Genomic DNA, 16,706 nt, shown 5'->3' on the forward strand with positions numbered 1-16,706 from the left:
TTTTCTCAAAGCTTGCCCACGTCCTCCACCAGTTGTGATGTTTGGGGAATTAGCAGGATACATGTTTCTTGAAACAAGATAGCCCTTTCTTAAACTCAATAGGCTTGTCTGAGCCAAAAAGAGTCCATATAATATATAAATATATATATATATCTAATAAATAAAATAAACTTAAATATTCCTTGTTAGGTTAACATAGTCTCAGTCACTGCTGGATTCATTCCAGGGCCCCTTGGGGTACTTCCTAACCTCTCATTGCAACACTTCATTCCAGGGACCCCTTTACTGTCAGACTCAACCCACACCTAATCCCCAGGAACCCTCAAACACAAATAATTTTAGGGTCCTCTTTATTGTCAGACTCTATTAACACTTCATTCCAGGGACCCCAAGGGTACTCCCTGACCCCTTCACTGCCAGACTCTACCCACACTTCATTCCAGGGACTCCATGAGGACTTTATAGCCCCCCACTGCTGGACTCCACCCAAACTTCATTCCAGAGACCTTTTTACCACTGGATTCCATGCACACTTCATTCTAAGGACCCTATAACCCCTTCACTGCCAGACTCTACCGACACTTCCATACAGAGATCCATTCACTACTGACCCTACCCTCACTTCATTCCAGGGACCTACAGTATCTCACAAAAGTGAGTACACCCCTCACATTTTTGAAAATATTTTATTATATCTTTTTATGTGACAACACTGAAGAAATGACACTTTGCTACAATTAGTGAGTGTACAGCTTGTATAAGGGCCCTTTCACACGGGCGCTCCGTATGTCCGCAAATCATTCTATTTTTTTTGCGGATGATTTGCGGACATAATGTAAGTCTATGGCATTGCGGATGTCAGCGGAATACCATCCGCTGACATCCGATTTTCTTCCTGTCAGTTCTGTTCCATTTTTTTGAACTGAACAAAACCCTATTTTTGTTCCGTTCAAAAAACGGAAAGGAAGGAAAATCGGATGTCAGCGGGGTCATCCGCTGACATCCGCAAACCCCCATAGACTTACATTATGTCCGCATATCATCCGCAAACGGATGGGATGATATGCGGGCATACGGAGCGGATGACAGAAATGTCATCCGCTCCGTGGAAAAAAAAAAAAAAGGACCGCAGCGGAGCTCTCACACGGAGCGGCTGTGTGAAAGAGCCCTAACAGTGTAAATTTGCTGTCCCCTCAAAATAACTCAATACGCAACCATTAATGTCTAAACCGCTGGCAACAAAAGTGAGTACTCCCCTTAGTGAAAATGCCCAAATTGGGCCCAAAGTGTCAATATTTCGTGTGGCCACCATTATTTTCCAGCACTGCCTTAACCCTCTTGGGCATGGAGTTCACCAGAGCTTCACAGGTTGCTACTGGTGTCCTCTTCCACTCTTCCATGATGACATCACGGAGCTGGAGGATGTTAAAGACCTTGCGCTCCTCCACCTTCCATTTGAGGATGCCCCACAGATGTTCAATAGGGTTTAGGTCTGGAAAAATGCTTGGCCAGTCCATCACCTTTACCCTCAGTTGCTTTAGCAAGGCAGTGATCATCTTGGAGGTGTGTTTGGAGTCTCCGAAGCGAGGGGATCATGCTCTGCTTCAGCATGTCACAGTACATGTTGGCATTCATGGTTCCCTCAATGAACTGTAGCTCCCCAGTGCCAGCAGTACTCATGCAGCCCCAGACCATGGCACTCCCACCACCATGCTTGACTGTAGGCAAGACACACTTGTCTTTGTACTCCTCACCTGGTTGCCCCAACACACGCTTGACACCATCTGAACAAAATACGTTTATCTTGGTCTCATCAGACCACAGGACATGGTTCCAGTAATCCATGTCCTTAGTCTTCTTGTCTTCAGCAAATTGTTTGCGGGCTTTCTTATACATCATCTTTAAAAGAGGCTTCCTTCTGGGACGACAGCTATGCAGACCAATTTGATGTAGTGTGCGGCGTATTGTCTGAGCACTGACAGACTGACCCCCCACCCCTTCAAACTCTGCAGCAATGCTGGAAGCACTCATACGCCTATTTCCAAAAGACAACCTCTGGATATGACGCTGAGCACATGCACTCAACTTCTTTGGTCGACCATGGCGATGCCTGTTCTGAGTGGAACCTTTCATTTTAAACCGCTGTATGGTCTTGGCTATCGTGCTGAAGCTCAGTTTCAGAGTCTTGGCAATCATCTTATAGCCTAGGCCATCTTTATGAAGAGCAACAATTCTTTTTTTCAGATCCTCAGAGTTTTGTTGCCATGAGGTGCCATGTTGAACTTCCAGTGACCAGTATGAGAGAGTGAGAGAACACCAAATTTAACACACCTGCTCTCCATTCACACCTGAGACCTTGTAACACTAACGGGTCACAAGACACCGGGGAGGGAAAATGGCTAATTGGGCCCAATTTCGACATTTTTACTTAGGGGTGTACTGACTTTTGTTGCCAGCGGTTTAGACATTAATGGCTGTGTGTTGAGTTATTTTGAGGGGAAAGAAAATTTACACTGTTATACAAGCTGTCCCTCTCACTACTTTACATTGTAGCAAAGTGTCATTTCTTCAGTGTTGTCACATGAAAAGATATAATAAAATATTTACAAAAATGTGGGGGGTGTACTCACTTTTGTGAGATACTGTATATACTCTACCCACACTTTATTATGGCGACCCATGGTGGATTCTCTAACTCCACTGCCAGATTCCATTCCTGGAACCATTGGCAAACATATTAATTAGATGAGTGCCAATGAGAATGGAAAATAAAGTATGATTGATCAGTGGGCGAAACCCTGCAATGGTGATTGGTGATGTAATAGTTTGAGAGTAGTGATGTCATCTGTTACATGACTCAGAAAAAGCAGGTCAACATGACTGAAGACTGCATGCAAAACATGGTGGCTCATTGGGACCATTGCAGTGTAGAAATATTCAGCAAGTCAAAGTGTCATAACCAATAGCAACCAATCACCCTAATTTCCATATAAACGCCTTTGTATGTGATGTGATGTGCATGCACCCCTCTCATAGTGAGGAATCACACAAAAGCAAACATGATAAATCTGTAAATTTTTTTAATCTTTTTTTCTACAGAAGGGAATGAGGATTCCATCCTGGCGAGTTTGAGGCCAGACATTGGTCTGCCTGCAATCTGTGTACAATTTGCATACAGACAATGTACAAACTACATACAATCTGTGTACAGCGTCAGCGCTGGCTGTAGCAGAAACAGTATATGAAGGATGAGAGCACCACAAGCTTACACTAAGTCCAGTGAAAGTTTTTCTTCACAGCAGGTCAGAGGATTAATCTAACATGTTTCAGAAGTTTAGCTCCCCCTTTATCAGGGCTTGAGTGCTTCAGTTTTTGGGGTATACTGCACAGTCAGGCTGGCGAACAGCAATTATTCCTGTTACTAGAATCTTTGTTTCACACAATTGTTATCAGTATACCCTATTCATTGAAGCACTCAAGCCCTGACGAAGGGGAAGTTGAGCTCCTGAAACGTTTTGGGATATATCCTCTGACTTGTTGTCATGATTTGTTTTGTGGCGCTCTCATTCTTCTTATACTGATTCCTCAAGAAACCCCCAGGGATACTCCAGGAGCTGGACAGCTGCCTTTAGGAAATGAACTTTGAACTACTAATCACCTAATCCTGGGTTCAGTGCTCCACCAACACGCCCCTTGGGACCAACCGAGAGACCAATATACATCACACTCTCCAATGTTTCCCAATGTTCCCGAGACCAGTCCTTAGCTTTGATGTCTGAGGAGATTCTGAACACCCTTCTGTCCATCCACCCACCATGTACACAGTGCAGGTGGGTAAATCTCTCTCTCTATACAATGAAGGTACAGTGCTGGTGAAGCTCTCTGTGTATAGTTCTGGTGGAGCTCTCTTATATAAGGCAGCTGGGTGGAGTTCTCTGTGTATACAGTGCAGGTGGAGCTCTTCTATACAATGCTGATGGAGCTCTATTTGTATACAGTGCAGGTGGAACTCCAATATGCAGTACAGATGGAGCTTTCTGTATATCTGCTACAAACAAGAATATTCATGAGCTAAAACTAGGTGGAGCACTATGAGCCTATGAGGATCTTCTACCGTCTTCTATTTGGAGTCAGTCTGGAATCCTCCCCACCAGGGCAGTGATCAATGCTGTCAGTGCAGGTGCTCGCTCCTCAGACGTCTGGAGGACTTCCTGGTGGTCGGCACGAGCAGAGCTGTTATATGACGTCACTACCATATTGGTGATGAGAGAGAAACCAAAAATGCGAAGACCACAATGACGTCCCACTAGCACCTCAGGAACCGTGCTCATCCCTGGAACCAAAGCAGGAGAGGATCATCTAGGGTAAAGTACATATGGGTGGAGAAAAGAGAGGAGGAAAATGAGAACAGGTTGGAGCAGAGAGAGACAGAAGAATAGAGCAGGGGAGAGCACAGAGAAGAGAAAGAAGGGGGAGAACGGAGGTAAGAAGAAGAGATTGGGGGGCACAGAGAAGAAGAAGAAAAGAACGCACGGAGCACAGAGAGGAAAGAGGACAGATCGGGGGGAACTTAGGGAGGAGGAAGAAGAGAGCAGGGGTAGGGAGGCACAGAGAGGAGAAAGAAGAGAGCAGGGGTAGGGGGGCACAGATAGGAGGAAGAAGAGAGCAGGGGTAGTGGGCACTGAGAGGAGGAAGAAGAGAGCAGGGGTAGGGGGCACAGATAGGAGGAAGAAGAGAGCAGGGGTAGTGGGCACTGAGAGGAGGAAGAAGAGAGCAGGGGTAGGGAGGCACAGAGAGGAGGAAGAAGAGAGCAGGGGTAGGGGGCACAGAGAGGAGGAAGAAGAGAGCAGGGGTAGGGAGGCACAGAGAGGAGAAAGAAGAGAGCAGGGGTAGGGGGGCACATATAGGAGGAAGAAGAGAGCAGGGGTAGGGATCACTGAGAGGAGGAAGAAGAGAGCAGGGGTAGGGAGGCACAGAGAGGAGAAAGAAGAGAGCAGGGGTAGGGGGCACTGAGAGGAGGAAGAAGAGAGCAGGGGTAGGGGGCACTGAGAGGAGGAAGAAGAGAGCAGGGGTAGGGGGCACAGAGAGCAGGAAGAGGAGAGAAGGGGGGAGTACATAGAGAAGGAAGCAGAAAACAGGGTGGAGTATAGAGAGTAGGAAGAAAAGAATATGGTGGAGTGCAGAGAAAAGGACGAAGAGAACACAGTAGGGAACATATAGATGGATTACAGAGAGAAGGAAGAAGAGAACAGGGTGGAGTACAGAGAGGTTAAATCAGAATGGGGGAGGACAAGCAGGAGGAAGAAGAGAACAGGGTAGGAGAAAAGAACAGGATGCAGTGCATAAAGGTGGAGTGCAGAGAGGAGGAATAAATGAACAGGGTGCAGTGAAAAAGGGTGAAGTACAGAGAGGAGGAAGCAGAGAACAGGGTGGAAGAAAAGAACAGAGTGCAGTGCATAAGGGTGGAGTGCAGAGAGGAGGAAGAAATGAACAGGGTGCAGTGAAAAAGGGTGAAGTACAGAGAGGATGAAGCAGAGAACAGGGTGGAGAATAGAGTGGAGGAAGAAGAAAACCGGGTTGAGTACAGAGAATAGGAAGAAGTAAAGAACAGGGTGGAGTATAGAGAGGAGGAAAAAGAGATCAGGGTGGAGTAAAGAAATGAGGAAGCAGAGAACCTGATGTAGTACAGAATGGAAGAAGGAGAAAACCCGGGGGTTAGTACAGAGAACAGAAAACATGTAAGTGGAGTACAGAGAGGAGGAAGAAGAGAACAGGATGGAATATATAATGATGGAGTTCACAGAAAAAGCAGAAGATTACAGTAAAGACCTCCTACCAACAGCATCAGCTCCAAGCAGTTGCAACATGCGGCCCTCAGCGATGGTCTCATAGGAGGGGCCCCCCACCATGCAGTACACACCTTCCCGGATGTAGTCTTGTATGCCCAACTCCTGAGCACAGTCCTTGGCCAGGCTCCGCAGATGGCAGTCATACCCATCAGACATACAAGGGAAGCGCACGCCAAACCTGCCATAAGACAGCAATGACAAAATGAGGAGCCCCATTGTCTCCTGGCACAGGTGTAACCACACCAGGGACTTCACTGGACTATTCTATAGTGGTCTGTGAGAGGAGGTTGTGTGGGGTTGGCTGGGAATGACAAATTCAAAGGACAATGATAACACTTCATGACATAGTGTGCCCGGCCTCCCCTTACCTGTCATCGTTGGGTCCTCGCAGGGGGTTCTGTCCAGCCAATCCTGGCAGGTTGATGTGATCTTTGATGAACATGATGTCTCCCACAGAATATCCGTCATTCAGCCCTCCCGCTGCATTGGTCACAATCAGTGTATGCACTCCCAGCAGGAAGAATACACGAACTGGGAACGCCACCTGCACAGGCAGAAAACTAGATGAGTCTAAATTCTACAGCTTATTGATCGCCCCGGAGGAGGACTTTATCTTGCCTGGACTGGGCAGGTGGGAGCGGGATCTCCAGTTACATCTCACCCCGGCACAACATCTGAAAGTATACACTTTGGCTCTGAAAACGCCGACTTGCGCAAAACTGCAGGAACTGAACTACAAGATCCTCACTCGGTGGTATAGGGTCCCCTCTCTCTTACACAAGCTTTTCCCGGACGCGACTGACCTCTGTTGGAGGTGTCAAGGTGAGGTCGGCACGATGCTCCATATTTTCTGGTCCTGCCCCCGCCTCCAAACCTTTTGGCGGGATGTCCAGACTCTCCTGGGAGAACTATCGGACCGGGCTATCCCGGATACCCCGGAATTCTTCCTTCTCCAAGTTTCTTCCATGCCGATCTCAAAATGTAAGAAATCAATTATTCCCCACGTGCTGAGTGCGGCGAAAGCCTGCATCCCGATGCTGTGGAAGTCGACTAGGGCGCCTACAATTAAAGCCTGCATGCACAGGATGGAGGACATCAACCAAATGGAGGACCTCACCCTCACGAGGCAGCATCGCAGGGAACGATATGAAAAGATCTGGGGCTACTGGAATGTCTTTGTGCTATCGGACAAGGGCAGGTCTCTAATGTGTGACTAACTCTAAACCTGGAGCCGCCGGTGAGGGCGTCCATGCGGGGGGCTTCCCCCCTCTGTTCCTCCCCCCCCTCCCCCGCCCTTCCTACCTCCCATCCCTTTCTCCTTGCCCTCTCCCTATATCTTTTCTGAGTTCTATTCTGTTTCTTTCACACTCCTCATTTCTCCTAACTTCTTGTTAAACTCAGGGAATGACGGCTGGGAATGATTACCTCTCCAGCTATAGTTCTTCCATATGTTCGAGGTAATGTCTGGCTAAGTTTGGTTCCGGATGGCTATGTTAGCCCTTTCCCCGGTATCGGGGCGGGGCCCTACGGCTACACTAGTAACCTCATGGTCCAATGACCTAGTGATTCAGTTTGATTCTCATCTCGATGTTATGTTTGTTGTACGCTTTTGATATATCTGCAATACTGTTTGCTTTTCGACTGTTATTCCTTTTCCATAAATAAAATATTTGAAAAAAAAAGAAAACTAGATGAGCCCCAAAGAGTAGCTGGTGAGGCACATGCTGCACAAAGCCTTCTCCAGTGCTGCTCATGGTGGACCATTAGGGGTATACTAGTCTGGGTAAAAAATCATAATAACCCCCTACCATTTCTGACAGTTTAAATGGCCCAGTAACCACAAAGGTGTCTGAGGGGGCACTAATTGGCAGCTTTTACCACCAGGGGGCAGGGGATCCCTCTACTGGCCAATCATTTACTATTTTATAAAGGAAAGACCAGGGAGCTCAGGAGGTGCCCAGCTTTGGTGTCTGTTTGTCCATAAAATAACAAAGGACTGTGTGAGGTCTATAACCCGATCTGATGTAAGCCCAGCTGGGATAGGTGGGATGTTTGTGGAGGAACTGCTACAGATACTTATTCAGTGCTATCAATGTCAGCTCCTCCCCCTCAGGTATCAGATTGGGGGTCAGACCTCACACGTCTCCTACCTCTCCTGTGAATGTTAAAAAAAACAAAAGGGTGTAAGCCACTGACAACGCTTCCCCTCTCAGGTATTAGTTGGGGGTCACACCTCACACAGCCCCTGTCGCTTCTGTGGATGTTAATAGTATGAAAACTTTGAGTCACTGACACCACCACCCAACCTCAGGTATTAGATGGCGGCTCAGACCTCACACAGTCCTCGTCTCTCCTGTGAATGGTAATAAGATAAAGGCTGTAAGTCACTAACACCACTTCCTCCCTCAGGTATTAGATGGGGGCTCAGACCTCATGCAGTCCTCGCCTGTGAATGGTATCAAGATAAAGGCTGTAAGTTACTGACACCACCACCCAACCTCAGGTATTAGATGGCGGCTCAGACCTCACACAGTCCTCGCCTCTTCTGAGAATGGTAATAAGATAAAGGTTGTAAGTCACTATCACCACTTCCTCCCTCAGGTATTAGATGAGGGCTCCGACCTCACACAGTCCTCGCCTCTCCTGTGTGTAAGTCACTGACACCACCTTCCCCTCCCCCAAGTAACAGATGGGGGCTCAGAGCTCACAACCCTTATCTCTCCTGTGGTTTTTAATAAAACAAAGGCTGTAAGTCACTACCACCTCCCCTCTTAAGTACTAAATGGGGGCTCAAAATTCACACAGCCCTCCCCTTTCCTGTGGATGTTAATAAGATAAAGGTTGTAAGACACTGACACCCCTCCCCCCCCCCCCCCACTATAAGGCCTCGTGCACGTTTTTACATGTTATCCTATGTGCCCATACATGTGCACACATGGGCTGTTATCAGCAGTTTTTGGCAGGGGCGTTTTTTGTCTGGAAAAAAAATCCAGAACTAGTGGGTTTTAAGAGGAGTTTTTCAGCTGTAAAAAAAAAATAACTGATAAAAGCTGAAAAACGCTAAAATAAACTCTGAAAAATGCGGCTATTCGACATTCATCAGTGTTCTTGAGCCATAAGCTTTTATGGGAGTATAGTTTTGTTAAAAAAAAAAGCTCAAAAACGCTACAGCAAAAAAAAACCCAAAAAACGCTACTGCAAAAACGCATTCCATAGCTACAGCTTTCTACAGCTAATGCTACTGGATTAACATTGAGTGTGCATGAGGCCTAAGGCTAGGTTCACACTATCGCATTTTCTAGTGCGGCTTGCGTTTTGCAGAAGCGCAGTGCAAGCCGTTTAACATGATTTCCTATGGGTAACGTTCACACCTATGTGGTTTTTTAGATAGGATCTGGGACTTCTTTCCCTGCAGTGTTTTCCGTTTTTGGTTCGATAGATGGACCAATTCAATGGGCTGGCATCCAAAACACAAGTGCTATGTGTGTCCTGCATTTTGTGGCCCGCGTTTTTGACCATGCTTCACTGCAAACACCTCCCACTAAAAACAGACTTCCCATCCTATTGTATTGGCCAACACAAAAATACAAAATGTATGACAAACGCAGGAACAAAAACGCAACACACACTGCAAAACCGCATATGGAAAACAGGCAAACTCCATAGGTGTGAACGGTAGGTGTGCGGTAAGAGTTTAGCTCTTTCCTGATGATCCTCTTTACACAATGATATTGGGAAAGTTCAGTGGCTGATTTAGTCACACTGGTTACATTTGCAAGAGATAGAGGAGCCGATGGGGACACCTGGCATCAGCTAACCATTGCTACTTACTGCAGAGATGGAGTGGCCCTCATACATGTGGAATCGACCCTGCATGCAGACACACGGCTTCCCATTCAGCATCCCAAGCACCAACTTGCCAGCGTGGCCCTGCACTGGATGACAAAAAGAGATAAACACCCCACTACTCCCCCATACTGAAGAATACGAAGAGGTAGGTACACCAGTTCTTACCCACACCTCTTGCAGGGTGCTGCTTTAAGTCCAACAGGCCTATTCTCACTTACCGGTGCTGCGGGGAAAGTGTGGGATATGCTCATACGGTATGATGACTTTATCATGTAGGGTGTCAGCCAGAGATCCCAGACCAGAACCGCAGATGATTGCTACTCGGGGTCGGAAGTTGGTGAGAGCCAGAATCCATTCTGCAGCCTCCATGTACAACTCCGAGGGGAGACTGCAGGAGAGGGGAAGAAACATTGACAGATCACAATGGGGTTTATTTACTAAAGCTAAAGAGGGCAAAATTTGTCAGAATTCAGCAGAGAAACCAATCAGCTTCCAGGTTTTATTGCTAAAGCTTAAAAAGGAAGTAAACCCTCCTCTGCAACTTGTACCTATAGGTAAGCCTATGATAAGGCTTACCTATAGGTACTGTAAATATCTCCTAAACATGTACCGTTTAGGAGATATTTACCTTACATGCAGCCAGTGACATCACTGGCGCATGCGCTCTGAAGGAACAGCCGCTGGTGCCGTTCCTTCAGAGCTCCGTGCTGTGACCGTCGGCTCCCGCGTGCGTGCGCTGGAGTGACGTCACCGTGGCTCCGGCCAATCAGATGGCCGGATGCCGCAATCCCGGAAGACGGGATACTGAACATGTCGCCCATCATACAGGTAAGCGGGCGGCACGGTGGGGGCTCGTTCTAAGGTATTTCATAATGAGCTAGTATGCGATGCATACTAGCTCATTATGTGTTTCTCTTTCAGGTTGAAAAAAAATGGGTTTACAACCTCTTTAATTAAACAAGCTGAGGTTAGAAGCTGATTGGTTTCTCTGCAGAATTGTGACTAATTTTTCCCTCTCTAGCTTTAGTAAATAAACCCCAACATGACCATCAACTGATACAGATCACAGTGCTACAAGAGGACCATCAGCTGACACAGATCACATTGCTTTTATACAACTGATACAGATCAAAGTGCTACAATATGACCATTACCTGACACAGATTACATTGCTACAATTTGACCATCAACTGACACAGATTACATTGCTACAATATGACCATCAACTGACACAGATTACATTGTTACAATATGACCATCAACTGACACAGATTACATTGCTACAATATGACTATCAACTGACACAGATTACATTGCTACAATTTGACCATCAACTGACACAGATTACATTGCTACAATATGACAATCAATTGACACAGATTACATTGTTACAATATGACTATCAACTGACACAGATTACATTGTTACAATATGACAATCAACTGACACAGATCATATTGCTATCATACGACTGACAGACACAGATCATATTGCTACAATGTGACCATTAATTGACACAGATTAGTCCTGTGGGATGGGATCTGTATGATTTACATTAAAGGGGAACTCAGGCGTTGATAGGTTCACTTTAGTTTAGTTGTATTTCCATTCTGGATCTCCTATTACAGTATATACAATGCATCATCTAATACATTACAAAGGACTTCCAGAGCTCACTGGGGTATCTAAGGAGACAGCTAGGCAGAGCAGCCCACTTCTCTCTTCCCTCTGATTTAAACTTCGCATTGAGCCATCTCAGACCTGTGAAGCCTCTTTAAGCCTTTTCCAAAAATTTTAAAAATTAATTTTGTTCCCAGCCGTAATGAATGACAAAATTTTGTTTAAAAAAAATGGTTTTATAGTTCCATCACACTGATTAGTGACTAGGACCTCTTTATTTAATGACACTGTAATCTGTGGCCGAGGAATATCACTTCATATTTCTGATAGCAACCTTTCCCATCCACCTGTCAGTCTCAGACCTATCATGTGAGCTGTCCATGGTGCTGATTCATGTAAAAAGGAGAAGAATGAGAACCAAACAAGGACATTACAGACAGTGCTGGGTGGGGTTCACCTTTCCTGTAATATGTAAAACGGAATTCGGATTGATCAAAGATGGGTTCTAATTTCTTATCTCTGTCCTAAAAATATAATCTCCTCCGACTGCACCTCTGCGCTCTCTCTGTTGCCCTCACTCCATCTGCAGGCCCGTTCTACCCTTCTGTCTCTTCTGCCCTAGATCCCAACCTGTGATCTCTGTAACCCCCTCCCCAATCCCCATGTATTTCCAGGATTAGAAAACAGATTATTTGCTGGGCTGTCCCCCCCCCCCCCCCAATCTCAAACATTGTGCACCTTCCAGGTTGGTGACATGGTGTAAATATTAATTGAAAGATAACAGAAAATGTTAGGGCCCCTCCACAGGTGAGCCTACCTATATGATCTCTGTCTTACCTGCCCTCCATAGGATGGGCCATGTCACTGGTGTCTGTATGAGACTCTCAGGATGAAGATCCCTCCCTCCTTAATCCCTTAACACCCGAAGACTGCACATGCCGTTTCTGTGGCGATGACAAGGATTAAAGAAACAGTGCATCATTGAGAGGCATGGCAGGAGGTTGCAAGGGGCATCAGCCAGGGGGGCTCCGCAGAATGCTTCTCTACCCAACACACCTACATTGGAGGTATGACACCTGGACCTCACCTATATATATCAGGTGACACTTAAACATGACCTGCTTCTCACAGGAGACAAACAGACCTCACAGGCAGGGCCGCTGATAGGGCAGTACAACCAGCCCTGTTGTACCGGGCCCGGGCTCCATCAGCTCTACAAGGGGCCCGGGCAGCATCACAGTTAATGTCTGCATGTTCAAAAAAAAATCGTTTTTTCTAAACCTTTTCCTAATTTGTAATTTCTTGGGGTGTAATTACATTTTCCTGGGCCCTATAATGACAGCAGAAGGGCCCAGGAGGTGAGTGCAGTGGCGGGACTTTTTTTCCATTTTCGGGTCGCATGTATACATGGGATTTAGTTCCATGGTGATTTGCTGCCATATAGTCCTGGCTGCTGCTGTCCACTGCCTTGCCTGGCGGAGGGATACAATAATTCTCTGCTCAGCCCCGCCTCCCCTTACTCAAGTGCAGAGTGTGATCATGTACGGAGGCAGATTGCTCAGCAGCTGACAGGGAACAGCAGGAGGACAGCGTGGCTGGATTGGACACAGTGAGTGAAGAACAGATAGAGTCCTCACTGTGTCCTATGATCTCAGCATAAAAATCACACAGGCTGCTGGTGCCCTGTCACATTGTCACATGAATTCTGGGGATGCTGACTTTAAGCTATGACTGTAGTGAGTGTTACTGCATAACAAAGTCAGCATCCCCAGCATCCATGTGACACTGTGACAGGGCACCTGTAGCCTGTGTGATTTTCATGCTGGTGATCATAGGACACAGTGAGATGCTACTTTAAACTTGTGTTTGGGGGACAGTAAACATGTGCAGTCAAACCACTCCCCTTTAACCTCTTCCCGCCCATCGATGTATCAGTGTTCTGTCAGAATAGCGCTACCTATCAGATTCTGCTAGCAGAAGTGGCATTCGGAAAGAACAACTTACTGCGCATGCACCATGTGTTCCAACATGGCGACTATGCGTTCCAATAGGTTTCCTAATGTGACAGAACACGGAGCAGAGGCGGACATCTTCTTACACCCACACAAGTCTTGAATTTTACATTTATTTTAGCAGTAAACTCACCTTATATACTGAAATAGACTATTTCACCGCAACCGAGTGGAACAGTCTATTTCACTATAGAATCAGTTTGTCGCTGAGCAGTGCGGGGTGTACCAAGGTGGCCGTCACCACATTGGCCGCAGGTTTCTCGCTATATTTACTAGAATACAATAATAATACAAATGTAATACTGTGATTTATTCTATAAGGTCAGTTTACTGATAAAATAAATGTAAAATTGAAGACTTGCGTGGGTGTAAGAAGATGTCCGCTGCTGCTTCGTGTTCTGTCACATTAGGAAAGCTATTGGTACGCATAGCAGCCATGTTGGAATGCATGACGCATGCGCAGTAAGTTGTTCTCGTCTGTATATTACTTCCGGTAGCAGAATCTGATAGGTAGCGCTATTCTGACAGAACACCGGCACGTCCCTGGATTGGAAGGGTGATATCTTGGTCATCCCTGCAGCATGATAGCCCCAGCAACTTTGCACAAAGTAACATAAATAATAAAATAAAATGTAAAACCTTTTTAAAGCCCCCATTCCCCCTTGCTCATGCGTAATTGCAAACATGCATGTTGGTCCCGCACATATACGTAAACGGTGACAAACCTGCATTTTGTTTTGAGGCAGGGCCAGGGATGGGGTTGAAGGGGGCCCCATCAGGTAGGCTGTACGGGGCCCCATCATTCCTAACAGCAGCCCTGCTCACAGGAGTCACCCAGAGCTCACTTACAACTTAGAGGAGATACCCACACCTCAACTGCACCTCACACGAGTCAAACAGACCTCACATACATCTCAGAGGCAATACACGGACCAAACCTACATCTTAGAGGAGAAACCAGGACCTCACCTACATCTCACAGGAGAACCCCAGCCCCAACCTACATCTGTAAGAGACATTCAGCTGGACCCAAACAGGCATTGGCGGGCATGCCCAGGCACATTAGGGTGTGCACACATGCACGTAGTTGGCCCCAAACGGCCTATTTAAACTAAGCAACGACAAAAGAATATTGCTGAGTGGTCTTTCAGCTTTTTCCTGTTCACCTGTGCCCTGGCCTGCTTCCGGTTTACCTGTGTTAACTCAGCTTGTCATTGACTCTCCTCTGGATTCCTGCCTGCCTACCAGGGACCTCGGCCTGTGTTTGACCCTGCTCCTGTCTTATGCCTTTGCACCTCTCTGCCAGACTGTGTACCGAGTTCGGCTTATATCTTGACACCACTTCCGTCTCACGTTGCTGTACCTGCACTGCTGTTGAAAACCCCTTGGCTTGTGTTCCGGCTATGCTCCTGCCTTCCCATCCAGCATCACGGAGTTCCAGTTCCAGCTACCCATCCGGTGATCCACGGCCATCGGTTTCCTGTCATGGAGCAGCTAGTGCCACCTGCTATACCGGCCCTCGTGCAACTCTGTGCCCCACACCACCTGTCATCTCTACCAGGGGTGTTGGACAGGAGGTGCAAGAGAAGCCCCCTCTACAGCTCGATCTCCACCAGGTACGTGATAACATCTTACATGAGACACCCAAACCTCACCTACATCTCACAGGAGATACCCAGACCTCACAGGAGTCACCCTGAGCTCACCTACATCATAGAGGAGATACCCACACCTCAAATGCACTTCACAGGAGTCAAATATACCTCACCTACACCTCAGAGGCTATACATAGACCACACCTACATCTGACAGGAGACACCCAGACCTCACCTGCATCTGTCAGGAGACCCCCGGACCACACCTACATCTGACAGGAGACATCCAGTCCTCCCCTACAACTTACAAGAGATACCCAGACTATACCCACTTCTCACAGGAGACACCCAGAGCTCACTTACATCTCACAGAAAACCCCCGGACTACAATCACATATCACAGGAGATCCCGGACCACATATACATCTCACAGGGGACCCTTGGACCACACCTACATCTCACAGGAGACCCCCAAACCTCACCTACATCCCACAGGAGATACCCAGACCACATCTACATCTCACAAAAGGCACCCCTGACCTCACACGAGTCACCCAGAGGTCACCTACATCATAGAGGGGATACCCACACCTCAACTGCACTTCACAGGAGTCAAACAGACCTCACATACACCTCAGAGGCAATACCCAGATCCCACCTACATCTCACAGGAGACACCCAGACCTCACCTACAACTTACAGGAGATACCCAGAGCTCACCTACATCTCACAGGGGCATCCAGACCACACCCACATTCCACAGAAGACCCCCGGACTACACCTACATCTCATATTAGACACCTAGACCTCGCCTACATTCACCAGGAGACCCCCTGACTACACCTACATCTCACAGAAGACACCTAGAACTCTCCTACATCTACCAAGAGACCCTTAGACCTCACCTACATCTCACAGGAGACACCCAGACCACACCTACATCTCACAGGAGACACCCAGACCACACCTACATCTCACAGGAGACACTCAGACCACACCTACATCTCACAGGAGACACCCAGACCACACCTACATCTCACAGGAGACACTCAGACCACACCTACATCTCACAGGAGATACCCAGACCACACCTACATCTCACAGGAGATACCCAGACCACACCTACATCTCACAGGAGACACTCGAATTACACCTGCATCTCACAGGAGACACCCAGACCACACCTACATCTCACAGGAGACACCCAGACCACACCTACATCTCACAGGAGACACTCAGACCACACCTACATCTCACAGGAGATACCCAGACCACACCTACATCTCACAGGAGATACCCAGACCACACCTACATCTCACAGGAGACACTCGAATTACACCTGCATCTCACAGGAGACACCCAGACCACACCTACATCTCACAGGAGACACCTAGAACTCTCCTACATCTACCAAGAGACCCTTAGACCTCACCTACATCTCACAGGAGACACCCAGACCACACCTACATCTCACAGGAGACACCCAGACCACACCTACATCTCACAGGAGACACTCAGACCACACCTACATCTCACAGGAGACACCCAGACCACACCTACATCTCACAGGAGACACTCAGACCACACCTACATCTCACAGGAGATACCCAGACCACACCTACATCTCACAGGAGATACCCAGACCACACCTACATCTCACAGGAGACACTCGAATTACACCTGCATCTCACAGGAGACACCCAGACCACACCTACATCTCACAGGAGACACCCAGACCACACCTACATCTCACAGGAGACACTCAGACCACACCTACATCT

At 47.3% G+C, this 16,706-nt stretch overlaps 1 protein-coding gene across 1 annotated transcript; it reads right to left on the reverse strand.

The window, feature by feature from the left end:
- Window positions 1–3,970: 3,970 nt before the first annotated feature.
- On the reverse strand, window positions 3,971–12,318 carry LOC309565842 (purine nucleoside phosphorylase-like). Its single transcript, XM_082270847.1, has 6 exons — window positions 12,156–12,318; window positions 9,917–10,086; window positions 9,681–9,784; window positions 6,218–6,393; window positions 5,837–6,027; window positions 3,971–4,333 (listed from the first exon to the last, which is right to left on the reverse strand). Exons 1-6 carry the CDS (start codon window positions 12,176–12,178, stop codon window positions 4,131–4,133), a joined length of 867 nt encoding a protein of 288 aa, XP_082126973.1. The 5' UTR covers window positions 12,179–12,318; the 3' UTR covers window positions 3,971–4,130.
- Between the last annotated feature and the right edge of the window lie 4,388 nt (window positions 12,319–16,706).

Source organism: Pelophylax lessonae (assembly GCF_965119305.1).
Source record: "Pelophylax lessonae genome assembly, chromosome: 10".
Lineage (NCBI taxonomy): Eukaryota > Metazoa > Chordata > Amphibia > Anura > Ranidae > Pelophylax > Pelophylax lessonae.